Below are 14,494 nucleotides of genomic sequence, written 5' to 3' on the forward strand. Positions count from 1 at the left end.
ATGGGGTGGGGGTCTTGAGCTCGGGTCCAGCCTCCCAGCCCAGCGATCGCCCCCCAGGCTGCAGGAGCCCTCAGCCCGAGAGGCCCAGGGTGACAGGCACAGGGCGGGGACAGCAGCTCGCCGGGGGCGGGGCCGCGATGTCACATCCGGCCAGGGGCTATAAAAGCGCCACTCCCACCCCACCGCAGCTGCAGTGCAGGTTCCCTGCGAGGCCGCGGACCCGGGAGGGACACTCGCGCCTGGCCGCCTGTGACCTGCAGCTGCTCGGACCCGGGACCGCCATGCACCCCGCCGCTGTCCTGGCGCTTCTGCTCTGCGCCGGGCAAGGTGAGCGCGGGCCCCGGGGGGCCGGGGGTCCTGGGCGGCGAGTATCCAGCGCCCCCGCCATCCCTCATTTCTCCATCTCCCCATCCCTCCGTCCCTCTGTCCATCATCCCTCCATCCCTCATTTCTCCACCCCCGTCCCTTCCATCCCTCCATCCCCCATCCCCGTCCCTCCGTCCCTCCATCTCCCCGTCCCTCCATCTCCCCGTCCCAACATCCCTCTGTCCATCATCCCTCCATCTCTCGTTTCTCCACCCCCATCCCTTCCATCCCTCCATCCCTCCCCCCCCGTCCCTCCATCCCTCCATCCCACCCTCGATCCCGTCCCCCGTCCCTCCATCCCCCCGCCCCGGCCCCCTCGCCGGCTTCAGCACCGTGGACAGCGCCACCACCTCCCGGGCTCTGGGCTCCCGCATCCGGCTGCTGCCAAGGTCACGGGCGGGACAGGACAGACGCCGCCCCTCCACCCTGCCGCGACTCCCAGGATCCCCAGCACCCTTCGCCCCTCCACCCCCGGGCGCTCCCTGCCCCTGACCCCAGGAACCACCCCAATCCCAGAAGCAGGCAGGGAAGCCGAGTGGGCTCCGCCCTGAGTATGGGGACCCCGGTGAATGGGCGCCCGGAGGTCCTCCCCTCAGCAGCCCCTCTCTCCCTCCCCAGCCTTCGCCCTCCCTGTCGGCAGCCCAGCGGATAGAGGGGACCCAGAGGTAAGCAGGGTCGGGGGCGGGGCGGGCTGGGGGCCTAGGCACCTCACACGGCACCCTGAGCCTGAGCTTGGCACCAGCCCGGCCCACACTGCAGCTGCTGAGCCCCACGCCCCCCAAGGTGGCTCTGAGAGGCTGCAGCTGCCCTCTTGCCCTCTGCCCCCACTGCCCTCTTGCCCTCTGCCACCCTGCCCCCACTGCCCTCTTGCCCTCTGCCCCCCTGCACTCTTGCCCCCTGCTCCCTTGCCCCCAGCCCCTCTGCCCCTGCCCCGTCCTGCTGCCCTGCTGTGGGGATTTCCCTGCCCTCTGAGGCCTCGCCTGCTGGCCACATCCAGAGGCCTCGACCACCTCGAATGGGGCAGAGCCGCCATGGGGGCTGACAGCGGCTGCTCTGCCCCTGCACAGGCCGTGGGGAACAGTATCCCTGCCCCTGTCCCCTGCCCCGGGGCTCCCTGTCTCTGGCCTCACAGACCTCCCTCTACTTCGGAGGCCGAGAGGTCTCTGCCCACAACCTGCTTTCTTCCCCAGAGGCCAGGGCTGGGTGCCGAGCCCCGAGAGACTACACCCCCTCACACGGTGTAGCCGGGACTTGGGGAAACGCCTCCACCCCTTGGAGCTTCCCCCTTCTGCTTGGAGCCGGAGTTACTGCTGGGGTCACCTAGCACCTGCGTTCCTGGACCTGCCCTTAGTGGGGCCCCGTCCTCGTGGCGGGGGCTGCTGATATTCCAGCCTAGGGTCCGGGTGGCAGGGGCCACTTTGGCTCGCCATGCTCAGAGCCTTGCCGCTTCTTGCCGCCCTGCAGCCCTGGCCGGTTCCCCAGCGTCCCCTAGACTTGCCCGCCCGCCCGGCAAGGGTGCCCGGCACGGGTGCCGTGGGTGCTCGGCGTCTGTGGCCCTTCTCACTCTTGGGACGCTTCTTCCCTGTGTCTCCTCGCTCCAGAGAGGAGCTGGGAAGCTCTCAGAATGCCCACCGTACAGGACGGGGGCGCCCAGAGAGGGCTCCTTCAGCACCCAGGCCCACACAGCCCAGCCACCACGCTGCAGCTGGCGCCCTCTCAAATGTACTAGTCACATGTCAGGTGCTTTACCCGGCTGGGAACGGACAAGGCTAGTGCTGGCCTGGGGTGGGCATGTCACGTGGCTGAGTGCGTCCACGGCGACCCGAACTCAGACAGTCTCCAGACAAGGCAGAGCCAGGCTGGCCATCATTCTCCTGCGGCCAGGCAGTCCTGGGAGGCTTCCTGGAGGCAGCTGACTTTGGGGTCGCTGTGAAGCTACTTCTGCAAGACACGGCTCTAGTGCCCATCTTTAGAGAAACAGGACTGGGGTGAGAAGGGGCTGGGGCCCAGCCCCCTCAAAGGAGCACCAAGAGCTTGGAGTGCCAGGCGCCTGGAGAGGGCCACTGGAGCCCCGTCTCCGTGCTCCCCACCAGCCTGACTGACCTTCATGCTGGGCCGCCGGGGGCCGGGCCGCACTCACCCGCTCTCTCACAGGTGATGAAGTGCGTCATTGAAGTCATCTCTGACACGCTCTCCAAGCCCACCCCCATGCCCGTCAGCCAGCACTGTTTTGAGACCCTCCGTGGAGGTATGGCCCGGGTGGGGCAGGGCCGCCCGTGAGGCCGGGGGCTGGGGCTGGGGCGCCTGGTGACCGAGCGCGGGGCCCGTGTGGGGCCCGTGGGCCTGGGAGGTGGAGAAGTCACAGCCCAGGTGAGCCCGGGACTTACAGATCCGCAGAACTGGCAGACAGGAGGACGCCCCACTGAATGCTGGGAGGGTGCCCCCCACAGTGGCACTGTCGCTGGACGGTGTGACGAGATTCCTGTATGCAGCAGCAGCTGGGGGAGGTGGTCAATGTCCACATCTGGGTGGGGATTTAAGAGAAAAGCTGGAGCCAGGTGGTGGTGCGCCCAGTTGGGTGCACACAGTACCACGCTCACAGTCCCAGGTTCAAGCCCTGGCCCTACCTGCAGCTTCACAAGTGGTGAGGCTATGTCAAAACAATGCCACAGGTCTCCCTTCCTCTGTCAGTATTCTATTTATTTACTGGATGGAGACCGATAAATAGAGAGGGGTGGGAGAGAGAGAGAGACAGACAGACACCTACAGACCTGCTTCACCACTCGTGAAGCTTCTCCCCTGCAGGGGGGGACCAGGGGCTTGAACCCGGGTCCTTGCTCATTGTAACACGTGCATTCAACCAGATGCGCCACCGCCCAGGTCTCTGTCTCTGTCTCCCTTTCTCATTCCCTCTCAATTTGTCTTTGTCCTAACAAGTTGAAAAATAAATAAATATTCAAAAAAAAAAACAGTTGGAAATCAACAGAGAGAAAGGGGAAGGAAGCACAATGTCTAGAGCCGGAGCAGACGGGGCCGAGGGAAGGAGGTTTGTTTAGCTCCTTTGCTTTTAAAAGAAAGCCATTGTTTTAAGACTTGTCCATTTACTTTTTTTTAAAGTTTTTTTTTTTTGTTATCTTTATTTATTGGATAGAGAAAGCCAGAAATTGAGGGGGGGTGATAGAGACAGAGAGACACCTGCAGCCCTGCTTTACCACCCGTGAAGCTTCCCCCCTGCAGGTGGGACCAGGGGCTCAAACCCGGGTCCTTGTGCCGCCACCCGGCCCCATGCATTTACTTTCTGAGCAACATACACAGTGCAGGGATCGAACCCAGGGCCCCAGGCGCTCCCCCGCCCACCGCGCGGCCTGCACTGTCTCAGAACCTTGGTCCTTTTTGCCGGGACACCTGTGCTTCTCCATTCCTCCTAGTGAGGGTCTTAGAATGTGGCTGAGACATGAATGGGGACAGAGGGAGAGACAGGGGGCAAGGGGTGAGCACAGCTGCTCTGCGTCCTGAGCAGCTTTCCTGCGCGGGGGCTCCGAGGGCGGGAGCTGTGGGTCTGACAGGCACCTCACACGAGCCGTCCTGCAGCCACCCGCCAACACCTCCCCAGCTGGAAGAGCCTGATCCCCGCCGGCCTGCAGGGCCAGCACCCTGGGGCAGAGGTGGCGGCCGGACCCAGGCAGCCCTGCTGGAGCAGACGCGAGGGGCACTTTCTAGGGGGTCTCCAGACCCAGCCTTGCTGCTGCTGACCAGCATCTGTGCTCCCAGACAGACCCCACACACACTTCTGTTCTTGGTTTTGTTTTGCTTCTTTTGTTGTCACTGAGGTCTTACTGCTCAGGATGAAATCTCAGACGCAGAGAGAGCGAGAACACTCAAGCTGCCCCAGTGTGGCAGGGGCCGGGCTTGAACCTGGGTCCTGCCCAGCTGAGCCACTCCGTCAGCCTGAATCCCCATGCCCAGCGGAAAGCACTGGTGGCGAGTGAGCCTGGCCTCACGGTCTCTCCTCTGCTGCAGACGAGCGCATCCTGTCAGTCCTGAGACATCAGAACCTGCTGAAGGAGCTACAAGACCTCGCTCTCCAAGGTACCCCTCCCACCAGGCCCCAGCACCTCGGAGCGAGCGCCAGAGAGCCCGTGTGGCCCTGATCCTCTGGCTGACCCTCCTCAGTTACGGCAGGGGCGACTGGGGTCCTCCGCCCCGTGTGCCCGTCCCTCTGGTATGAGAGACGACTTGTCAAGGCCACACACTGAGCAGCTCTGCCCAGCCCCTGCTGAGGGGTGCTGCCTGTTGGGACCAGTCTAGATTGCCTCCAAGCACGGGGGTCCTCCTGGGTGCTGCAGGACCCCGCGGGGGCTGCACGGGGCCGGCGCTCTAGGGTCCCGAGTGCCTGGGGTGTGGGTCAGGCTGCCACTCAGCCCATCTGCCAGCCCCAGGCTTCGAGTCCCGTCACCTGCACCTGCCACAGGCTGACCTCTGTGCCTGGGGACGTGGCCCTGCTCCACCTCACTCCCCAGGTTGGGCCCTCAGTGCGTCTCCGCCTGGGTTCCAAAGGGGAGTGAGGGCCAGCCAGCCGGGGGTGGACAGATGCGCTGGGGCCCCCACACTGCGGCCTTGGGGCTGACTGGGCAGCGGGCGGATCACAGAGGTGGGGGAGGAGGCCGCCAAACCAGCAAAGAAGCCAGAGGAAAGAGCCTCTGTGGCCCTCCGGCCCTCTCCCACGCACGTACCTCCCGGTTGCCAGGAGCCTGCTCCAGCACCTGGCAGCTGGGGGCTCAGGGGGCTGCTCTTATTGGCTGAGGCTTGCGCCCTGGGGCCTGCACCTGGGGCCTGGGGCCTGGATGTTTATTCAAGTAAACAGCCGCCATTCTGCTTCAGTGCCCTTTGCTGTGACAAGTCAGACCCTGACGCCACTCGTGCAAAGCACAGAAGCACCAATTCCTGGGATGATTCTGTGGATGCACTGAGCTCCCTACTGGGGTTCTAGCACAGCCAGGGCCCGAGACCTCCTCTCTCTGCCCCCCACACCTGCTCCCTGTGGGTCTGGGGGCCTGGGGGGGCAGCAGGTGGGCTTGTCCTCACATCCGGGTGAGATACCGAGTCTGGGGGCCGCCGTGGGCGGGTGCTGCAGGGCCCCGGCAGGGGAGGGGCAGCAGGACTGGCAGCACGTGACCCTGCTCGGTGCGGCCGGGTGACAGGCCAAGGGTGGCGTCTCTGCCCCACCACAGGTGCCAAGGAACGGACACAGCAGAAGCACAGCGGCCTGGAGGAGGCTCTGGGCGCACAGGGCAACCGTGCCCTGTGGAAGGGTCAGTGCTGCCTGTCGGCCAGACGCCCCAACCCCGATTTGAACCCTGACCCAGACACTGCCCATGGCCCTGACCCTGGGAACAGTTCTCAGACTGAGGGTTTCAAGTGTCAACGGGCCCCCTCTTCCCTGTTTTTGGATGGAGATGGAGAGAAATGGAGAGGGAAGAGGAGACACAGCAAGAGAGACAGAGAGAGACTTGCGGCCCTGATTCACTGCTTGGGAAAATTCCCCCTGCAGGTGGGGATTAGGGGCTGAACACCGGGTCCTTTTTTATTACTATCTTTCTTTATTGGATAGACAGCCAGACATTGAGAGGGGAGGGGAGAGGGGGGAGAGAGAGACACACACCTGCAGCCCTGCTTCACCAACCGTGAAGCTTCCTCCTGCAGGTGGGGACCGGGGACTCAAACCCGGGTCTTTGCTCACCGTAATGTGTGTGCTCGACCAGGTGCGCCACCACCGGGCCCCTTCCCTTCTTTATTTGACTCATTGTGTTTTATTTTTTATGAAAGAGAGGAGAGCACTGCCCGGTTGGGTTCATGGTGGTGCCTGGGGCTGAACAGACCTCAGACAGGCAAACTGTGCACCCCAAGAGCTGTGCCACCGCCCGGGCCTCAGCCCCCCAAGGCCGCTCACTCCCTTCCCTTCCCTTCCCCAAGTGGAGAGACCTGAGAGCGGTGGTCTTCTTGCCCCAGGCCCGGCAGCAATGGTGCCGCCACCCTGCCCGTCGCCCATCTGCCCCGCTGGGCTGGTGCCCACGGGCAGGGGGCCTCTGACCCGGCAGGCGAGGCGGGCAGTGTGCGCTCCGGCCCTGCACACTGGGCCTTGGCGGGGCAGCCGGGGCCTCCTTCCAACCCCAGTGCTTCCAGGCGGGAGGTGGCTTGCCTCTCAGGGGCTCGGCCTCAGTCTCCACAAAACGGTCACGGGGTGGGGGACATGTGGGCCATGTGGGCAGCTTCCCAGCCATGGGCCCTCTGGGGGTGGGACTCCAGTCACAGAAAAGACCTGCCAGCAAACCCTGCGAAGTCTGCACACTGGACCCTCTCTCCCCCCTTCTCTCTCTCCTCTTTCCCTTTCTCCCTCTCCCTTTTCCTCCCCCTCCCTCCTTCTCTCTCTCTCTCTCTCTTCCTCCTCTCTCCCTCTCTCTTTTCCTACCCCCCCCCCCCGACCAGGGCTGCTGCTGGGGCTCAGTGCCGACACTAACCCACTGCTCCCAGCATCCATCTGTGCTCTGTTTTATAGGTGAGAGAAATTGAGAGAGGAGGGGGAGACAGAGACAGAGACACCTGCAGTCCTGTTTCCCCGTTTGTGAAGCTTCCCCCCTGCAGGTGGGGATGGGGGGTTCAAACCCGGGTCCTTGCGTTCGGTCTGGTGTGTTGCTGCCGGCCCCTTGAGGGACCCTCAAGCCAGGGCAGCCCTGCATGGCGGGAGGCCCAGGGACCCGCCCAGCATCACCCGGCAGCCAGCTGGCGCCCCGTCCTCATCTGGACCGTCGGTGGCCTTTCCCCCTCAGGGTCTTTCTTTCTTCGATGTCACCTGCTTAGGAGGTAGATGCACAGCCCGTGCAGCTGTGCCCAGGGCAAGCCCAGGGGTGCAGAGGGTGGCCTCACACGCCACGGGTGGCCTGGGCCTGGGGAGACCCCGCGTCTGACTCCCGTTTCTGCAGAAGGCCCGGCAGAGGGGCCCAAGGAGGCTGAGAAGAGAGGCGGTGACGGAGACCACGGCAGGGGCGCAGGCGGACCCCAGGTCCCCGCAGAGCCCGCCCCCCGGTCCAGCACGGAGGAGGACAAGCAGGCCCCCAGGGAGGAGGAGGCCACCACCACCCACCCGCCGCCCAGCCTCCCCGGCCAGAAGCGCCCAGGCCTGCCAGCCAAGGGGGGCGCCAAGGCCCCTTCCCCTGACCTGGCGGACGGGGAGAAGGGTGTGAGGGCTGAAGGGGGGCAGCAGAAAGAGCACCAGGAGGAGGAGGCTGGAGAGAAGGCCGGCTCTGAGGACGAGGGCCCCCCCGCCACCGCCGACCCCCACCCGACCTCTGGCCATAAGGATGGTAGGTCTCCAGGCCCCATGGGGGGCTGCAGGGAGGGAGCCCGTCTTTCATCTGACTTGACCTTGGCAAGACCCCTTGGGGGGGTGGCCGCCATCTTCCCAGAGATGCTAACTGCCCCAGGGTCACACGGCTGGCTGGGGGTCAGGGGGAGCCCCACCCTGGCTGGCCCGACCCCCAGGCCTCTCCCAGGATCCCATGCAGCCCCTTTCCACCTCCCGTCCTCAGCCCAGGGGGTGGGGAGGGGCGCAGAGGGCCTGGTTGGCTCCCAGCAGAGGAGCAGGAGCAGGCGGGCCCAGGGTCTCGTTTCTGCTGGGGTTTCGGGCCCCCTTCTCACCCTGTCCCTGTCCACCACCTGCTCCAGGTTGGCCCGGGGACCAGGCCAGGGACGGAGCCGGGAAGATGGGCGCAGAGAAGCTCCCCAGCGGGAAGGAGTGGGAGCGTCCCCGGCAGCAGGAGCCGGGGGCAGGGGCCCCCCAAGGCCTCTTCCAGGGCGGCAGGAAGCTGGGGCAGCTGGCCAAGGAGTGGGCAGACACCAGGCGCTGGAGCAGGCTGGGGCAGCTGGCCGAGGAGCGGACGGCGGGGGCGTACGAGGAGCCCGACCGCTCCATGAAGCTCCCCTTCCAGGCCCCGGCCTACGACCTCCGGGGCCTCGGGCCGCTGCCCCCTCGGGGCTGGGGGCCGTCCTCCCAGGAGGACCACGGGGAGGCCAGCCTGCCCCTCCAGCTGCGTGGCTACCCAGAGGAGAAGAAGGAGGAGGAGGGTAGCGCCAACCGCAGGCCCGAGGTGGGTCCAGGGCCCTGGCCCGGGGCTGGGGGGGTCTCCCGCCACCGCACCCCACCCTGCAGCCCCCGACTCCTCCCTGGAACTCCGTCCTCCCTCCCAGGATTTGGGGCTGGAGAGGCCGCCAGGCAGGGGGAGCCTGGGCTTGGGAGTGGGGGGAGCAGGGTCAGGATAAAGGCAGGAGAGCCCCCTTTGCTGAGGGCGCCCTGGGTGGGCAGCTGGTGTGGAGCCCCTGCGTGTCTGGGATCTTGGGCTTTGGACCAAGAGGTCTGGACACTCGAGGACGGGCAGGGCTGGGCCGCAGTGGCCCCGAGAGCCGTAGGACCTGGCCCAGTTTCCTCCCAGGTCCTGTGGCCATGGGGCCACGCCATGGTCTAGGAGACCTGGATGCGTCACCCCGAGCCTTCGTGGCATCCGGCAGGATGTGCCCTCTGCTCTCTGGGCCGGCATCCCGGGCGGGACACACAGGAGCTTTGAACGTGGGCCACGCAAGGGAAACTGGAAGGGGTGTGGGAGCTACTGGGGGAGTTGGGGTCCCGGGCAGGCTAACAGACCACCAAACAGCAGGAGGTTTGGGGGTGTGCTCCAGACTCAAAGCTCCTGGTTGGGGGGGGTCACCTGTCTGGAGCCCTGGCCACCCTGGTCGTCCAGGGAGGTGGGTCCTTTCCTCAGGCTCTGCGTCCTCTCTGGACAGCTCTGCACCCAGCAGCTGAAGCTGGAAGCCGGCTTCTACCTGTGCTGGGGGAGGAGCAGGGGTCGGGCAAGGGGTCGCGGGAGAGGTAGCCCACCCGCCCTCACCTGGCTTGAGATGAGGGCCGGGGGCATCTTTGATCCTGTTCCCACTCGGAGCCCGTTTTCACGGAGGTCAATGTCTGTCCAGACTGGGCCTGGTGAGCTGTCCCCCACAGCAACTCCAGATCGAGGCCGGGGGCTGGGGAGGGGTTCCGGAGGTCAAGGCCCAGCGGCTCCCATGCCCCTGGCCGTTGGCCCCACGAGAGGCTGGCAGGAGCCGTGTGGCCGGTGACCTTGCCGCTCTCCCCAGGACCAGGAGCTGGAGAGCCTGTCGGCCATCGAGGCGGAGCTGGAGAAGGTGGCCCGCCAGCTGCAGGCCCTGCGGCAGGGCTGAGGCCCCGCGGTCCCAGAGGCCCCCGGCTCCCTTGAGGGCCTGGCGGCCAGCGGGGGGCTGCCTCCTGGGGGGGTCCTCTGTCCCCTCCGTCCTCCCACCCCGAGAGCCCCTCGAAGGCTGAGCCCCCGACAGGCGGCGCCACAGGGGAACAACCGTAGTTAAGTCCCGGCCTTCTGGTGAGAGTTGAGCACCCAGCTGTATTTACTCTAAAACCAAGGAGGAATAAACCCGCTTGCTCTGGGCTGTCCTGCTCACTGCCTCCCTTGGCCGCGTGACTGGAGGGCTGGGGGGGCTGGGGCCAAGGCACAGGGGGCTCAGGGCCCCAGCTGGAAGCTGTGGGACGGCGAGCAGGTGGCTTTTACCACCCTGGGAAATGGGGTGCAGACCCTGGCTCAGACCCTTCTCACGCACCACACAGAACCAGGAAGCTGATGGGGGGCACCGCACGGGCATCAGGGGTGCCGGGAGAGCCTGAGGGAGCTTCTTCCCGAGCAAGTGCTCTCTGGGTTGGAGAGAACTCGACTGGAGCCGATCCAGGCTGCTGCGTGGGAGAGAGATCAGGAACTCCTACCGAGCTAACTTCGCAGGAGATACACTCTGGAACTCTCATTCCAAGTGTTTTTACTCAGAAAAGCAGCTTGTATATATACTAGCCAAGTAGGTTGGAAACAGGGTGTGACATAAGGGGGTGGAGCAAAAAGAGACTGGTGAAAATCAGGGTGTGACAAGGAGAGGGGTGGAGCAAAGAGTATGAACCAGCGGGATCAGACCAGTGCCCTGGAGGCAGGGTGGTGCTTAGTTAACAGTGGTTACGTAAATAGACGGCAGCTTTGAGTGGGATCAGACCAGTGCCCTGGAGGCAGGGTGGTGCTTAGTTAACAGTGGTTACGTAAATAGACGGCAGCTTTGAGTGGGATCAGACCAGTGCCCTGGAGGCAGGGTGGTGCTTAGTGAAGCAGGGTTAGAGACAGACACTTTAAGCCGGGGGAGCTGGCATACTACCCAACACAGGTGGGTGCGGCTGGCGCAATGGACGGGGAAGGACTGAGTGGCAGGGCGGTTTCAGGCCCCTGGAGGGGCACAGTCACCCTTCCCACTTCAGGGACAGGTCTGCCCGCGCCCCCAGGCAGAGACGCAAGGCAGCTGGCCGCCCACTGCCAACTCGACAGGCCCTGTCCTGGAAACGACCCCCTCAAGGCACCCAGGGGTCCTGTGCCCACCCACAGCAAGCGGGCAGCAGGCAGAGGATGGGTGGGTACAGCCCCCCCCCCCCCCCCCGTGCTCAAGACGCCTTCACACGCTAGTGCGCGAGGGGGCGGGGGGTTCTGGGAAACACGGTTCACAGGCAGGACCAAGACAAGTACCCTGTGTCATGAACCCTGGAAGTCAGCACAGTCCTGAAGTCAGGAGGGAAGCGGAGGGGAAGGGAAGGAGGGCAGCAGAGAGAGAGGGGAGGAGAGAAGTGAAGGGGAGGAGGGAAGGCTCCGGACGGGTCAAGCCTGGAAAGGGGGCAGCCAGGCTGTGGGCAAGGCTTTCACAGTGAGCACCTGGCTGAGTGCACATTACCGTGTGCAGGAACCGGGTTCGAGCCCCTGGTCCCCACCTGCTGGGGAAAAGCTCCAAGGCGGTGAAGCAGGGCTGCAGGTGTCTGTCTCCCGTCCCCTCAATCTGTCCCGCCAGAAGAAAAAGCAGGGCCCCCGGGAGTGGTGGGTTTGCGTGCAGACACGGAGACCCAGCGGGACTCACACACACACACACACACACACACACACACACACACACACACACAGCCTCTTGTGGGCAAAGCCCCAGGGGGTCTGGTGGGGCCTGGGGTCCAGTCAGAGGCGCAGTCTGGGAGGGCTGCAGGGTTGAGGTGAGCAGGGCCACACAGGCCCGAGAGCTGCTCTGGTTCCCTCTCTAATGAACAAACAGAGGAATCTAAATGTCTACTTGGAGAGGGAGTGAGGGGTGGAGACGGGCGTGGGGCCTGGCCTGCAAGCCTGAAGCTCTGCTGCCCACTGGCCCACAGATTCAACACATCTAGAATCACTCCAGGTGGACGCAGGGCTGGGGAGAGGACCGCACTCGAGGGGTTCCAGGTGGCGTCCCGGCACCGCCAACAGCCGACTTGGCTCCGTCCAAGTGATAAGACGCGAAGGGAGCTGAGGCCCCGCTTGCCCCAGACGCCGTGTGCGTGGTGGTCATGGGGGGTACTTGGTCAGGCGGGGAGCTGGACTCCTGGCATGAGGCCGCTTCCGTTCTCCCCTCCCCGTATGAGGGGCCGGGAGAAGCCCCCGGAGACACGGGAGGAGTTGGGCGCCCTGGGCCTTGTGAGCGGTGCTGCCACAGCTGAGACGGGGCCTTGGCCCCGGAGCTGGGCCCGGTGGAGCCCGGCTGCAGGGACCGGCCAAGGGGACCCCAGCGGGAAGGACTCCCTCCTCACCAGAATAAAGGTGCCCCTGCTGGGGGTTAAGCACAAGGACCCGGTTCCAGCCCCCTGACCCCCCACCTGCAGGGCGAAGCAGGGCTGCGGGTGTCTCTTCCCCTCCCCCAACAGCTCTCTGTCCTGTCGAATAAAACGGAAACATGGCCGCCAGGAGCAGCAGATGCCGCCACTGAGCCCCAGCGAGAACGCGGGAGGCAGGAAAAAGGCTGGTGCCCCGCCCAGCCCTGCGAGCTCCCGGCTGTGCCAGCTGCTGCCGCCCCTGCTCAGACAACGGAGTGTGTCCAGGGGGCCGTGTTGGGCCGAGGGTTCAAGGGCACCTGTCCAGAGTCTGTCCTGGATGACAAGCCCAGGGGGGACCCCCTCACGCAGGTGAGCGTGGGGTCGCGCCCGGCCGGTCCATTAGCCAGGAGAAGCGGCAGCAGCACACGGGCGGGAGCGTCCTCATGTCCTCACCACCTGGGCCTGCGGCCGCCCCAGGGTGACACGAGCTGCGGGGGACCCCCGCCCCACCCTGCCCGGCCGGAGGGCCCCAGAAGGCCGACGGCGGGACGTTTGATTTCAGTAGTTTATTCTCGAGACAAGCGTTTCAGGACGGCACGGGGTCCTGGGCCAGCTCCCCAGGCGGGACCCAGAGCCAGACCCCTGGGTGCCCGCCCAGCCCCTTCCTGGGCACGTCACCGGCGTCCACACGCTCCCGGGACCCCGCTCGCCTGGACGTGGGGTCTGACGGGTGGGCCCTGGGGGCTGGCCAGTCCCCCCACGCCGGCTGCGAGCCTGGGGCCGGCCGTCCCTGTCCGGGGTGAAGGTGGTGGCGGGGTTGGGTGGCCCGCCGGGCAGAGGCTGCGGCCGGGGCGTCACCCCGCAGGGCAGAGTCGGTCCGGGCCGCCCGTCGGGGCCGAGGATGCCGGGCCCAGAGTCTCCGCTGCCAGAGTCCTCCCGGGCGGGCTCGGTCCTCGGCAGTGGGTCCCCCGGGGCGGCCGCACCCCTGCGGGCCGGGTGTTGACCGCGGGCCGAGCCGGGCGCCCCGCCAGCAGCCAGGTGGGCCGTGTGCTCACACTCACCGGCACTCGGGCCTCTGAACACGCGTCCGTGTGAGCTGAGTGGCGGGCCGGCCGCACCGCTTCCGCAGGGCAATCAGGCTGCGGTTCAAGTGGGGGGGGGAGGGGAGGGGGGTGGGGGGCCGCTGGCAGCGACCGGCAGGGCACGGGGCAGGGCACCGGGGGCGAGGGGCCCGGCGGCCGGCTACTGGGAGGAGGCCTTGGCGGCCAGCGAGCCCACGCAGTGCTGCTGGAAGCCGGGCGGCGCACCGCCGGTGCAGCCCAGTCTCTGGTGCGGCAGCTTCGTCCCGCCGCCCGCGTCCGCCTCGGCCATCCAGGGCGAGTCCGGGCCTCGGGGGCCGCACGTCCGCTCAGCCGCGGGCCTGTCGGCCGAGTCCCCCGCGGCGGCCGCGTCCCTGCTCCGGCCCTGCAGCGCCGCGGCGATGTGGTTCAGCAGGTCGGTGAAGAACTCGCTCACGCCCTCGTAGCCTGCGGATGGACAGACACACTCGGGTCGGCAGCGGGGCACGGGGGTCCCGCCGAAAGACCCTCCCCGGGGCGTGCGTGCAGCGTGTGGGGCGGGGCCGGGCCGCTCGGCCCCCTCGACGGAGCCCCGGCACCAGGCCTCAGCCTTCTTAGGCCCTCAGCTCGGCCGTGGGCTCCGGTGGGTGGGGTGTGGCCACCCCGAGGCTGGAGTGGCGCCCTGCACGCAGCCACGGGCGGCTCGGCTGCTGAGGGGCCTCCTCACCTGAGGCCTGAGGGCTGAAACCCAGGCCGGGGGACACCAGGAGCAGCTGGTCCCTGGACACCAGCTCTCATGGGGACAGGACCAACACAAGGCTGTCCCCTTACCTGAGGCGGCGGCCTGTCCCCTCACCTGGGAAGGCGTTGACGTCGATGACGGCATGCTGGCCCGTCTGGTTGTTGATGATGATGTCGATGCCAAACAGTGACACCCCCAGCGCCCGCCGCAGGGCCCTCGAGAGCTCCCGGATGACCTCGTCGCTCGGCCGCTCAAACACGCCCTCGATCTTGTCCAGCTGCCACAGGACACGCCGGGCGTCAGCATCTCTCCTCGGGGACGTGCCCCTTGGCCCCTTCTCCCTGCCCCGTGAGCGGGTGACAGACGCCGGCACGGGACGGGGCACCCACTCTGCTGTGACAGAACCAGCGTGTCCCGCCCCTGCTGACGCCTGAGGCACCAGAGGGCCTGAGTTCAATCCCTGGAGCCACCGCCAGCCAGGGCTGAATAGTGCTGTGGTGAAAAGGAAGTTACATGGTGCACACCACACACACCACGCACGCACACGCCATACAGAGGGGCTGGGGGCAGAGTCTTGGCTGGCAGGGCAGATGTGGTGGCCAGTGACGGTTACAT

General features: G+C 66.3%; 2 protein-coding genes across 5 annotated transcripts in view; one reads left to right on the top strand and one right to left on the bottom strand.

The window, feature by feature from the left end:
* Positions 1–162: 162 nt before the first annotated feature.
* On the top strand, positions 163–9,880 carry CHGA (chromogranin A). 3 transcript variants are annotated; one of them, XM_007529083.3, is made up of 8 exons: positions 163–327; positions 985–1,031; positions 2,521–2,614; positions 4,387–4,455; positions 5,598–5,678; positions 7,347–7,727; positions 8,089–8,510; positions 9,550–9,880. In XM_007529083.3, exons 1-8 carry the CDS (start codon positions 282–284, stop codon positions 9,631–9,633), a joined length of 1,224 nt encoding a protein of 407 aa, XP_007529145.1. In that variant the 5' UTR covers positions 163–281; the 3' UTR covers positions 9,634–9,880. The 3 variants fall into 3 exon arrangements, with proteins under 3 accessions (XP_007529145.1, XP_060036925.1, XP_016046292.1); XM_060180942.1 differs by having other exon boundaries at positions 7,350–7,727; XM_016190806.2 differs by lacking the exon at positions 5,598–5,678.
* A 3,393-nt stretch (positions 9,881–13,273) lies between these two features.
* Positions 13,274–14,494, bottom strand: part of ITPK1 (inositol-tetrakisphosphate 1-kinase) — a 67,659-nt gene continuing 66,438 nt past the window's right edge. For both annotated transcript variants that reach the window (XM_060180940.1, XM_060180941.1), the window contains 2 exons: positions 13,994–14,156; positions 13,274–13,605 (listed from right to left, as the gene is read on the bottom strand). In XM_060180940.1, coding sequence (XP_060036923.1) covers positions 13,322–13,605; positions 13,994–14,156 — 447 coding nt within the window. In that variant the 3' untranslated portion in view covers positions 13,274–13,321. The remainder of the gene's footprint in view (positions 13,606–13,993; positions 14,157–14,494) is intronic.

The sequence above is a fragment of the Erinaceus europaeus genome, chromosome 22 (assembly GCF_950295315.1).
Source record: "Erinaceus europaeus chromosome 22, mEriEur2.1, whole genome shotgun sequence".
In the NCBI taxonomy this organism is placed as follows: domain Eukaryota; kingdom Metazoa; phylum Chordata; class Mammalia; order Eulipotyphla; family Erinaceidae; genus Erinaceus; species Erinaceus europaeus.

Excerpts from the sequence above, each read along its gene's own strand:
- CHGA (XM_007529083.3), top strand. The coding sequence starts at position 282 with ATGCACCCCGCCGCTGTCCTGGCGCTTCTGCTCTGCGCCGGGCAAG. Across the intron at positions 328-984 it reads TCTGCTCTGCGCCGGGCAAG|CCTTCGCCCTCCCTGTCGGC; the intron begins GTGAGCGCGGGC and ends CTCCCTCCCCAG. Across the intron at positions 4,456-5,597 it reads ACAAGACCTCGCTCTCCAAG|GTGCCAAGGAACGGACACAG; the intron begins GTACCCCTCCCA and ends GCCCCACCACAG.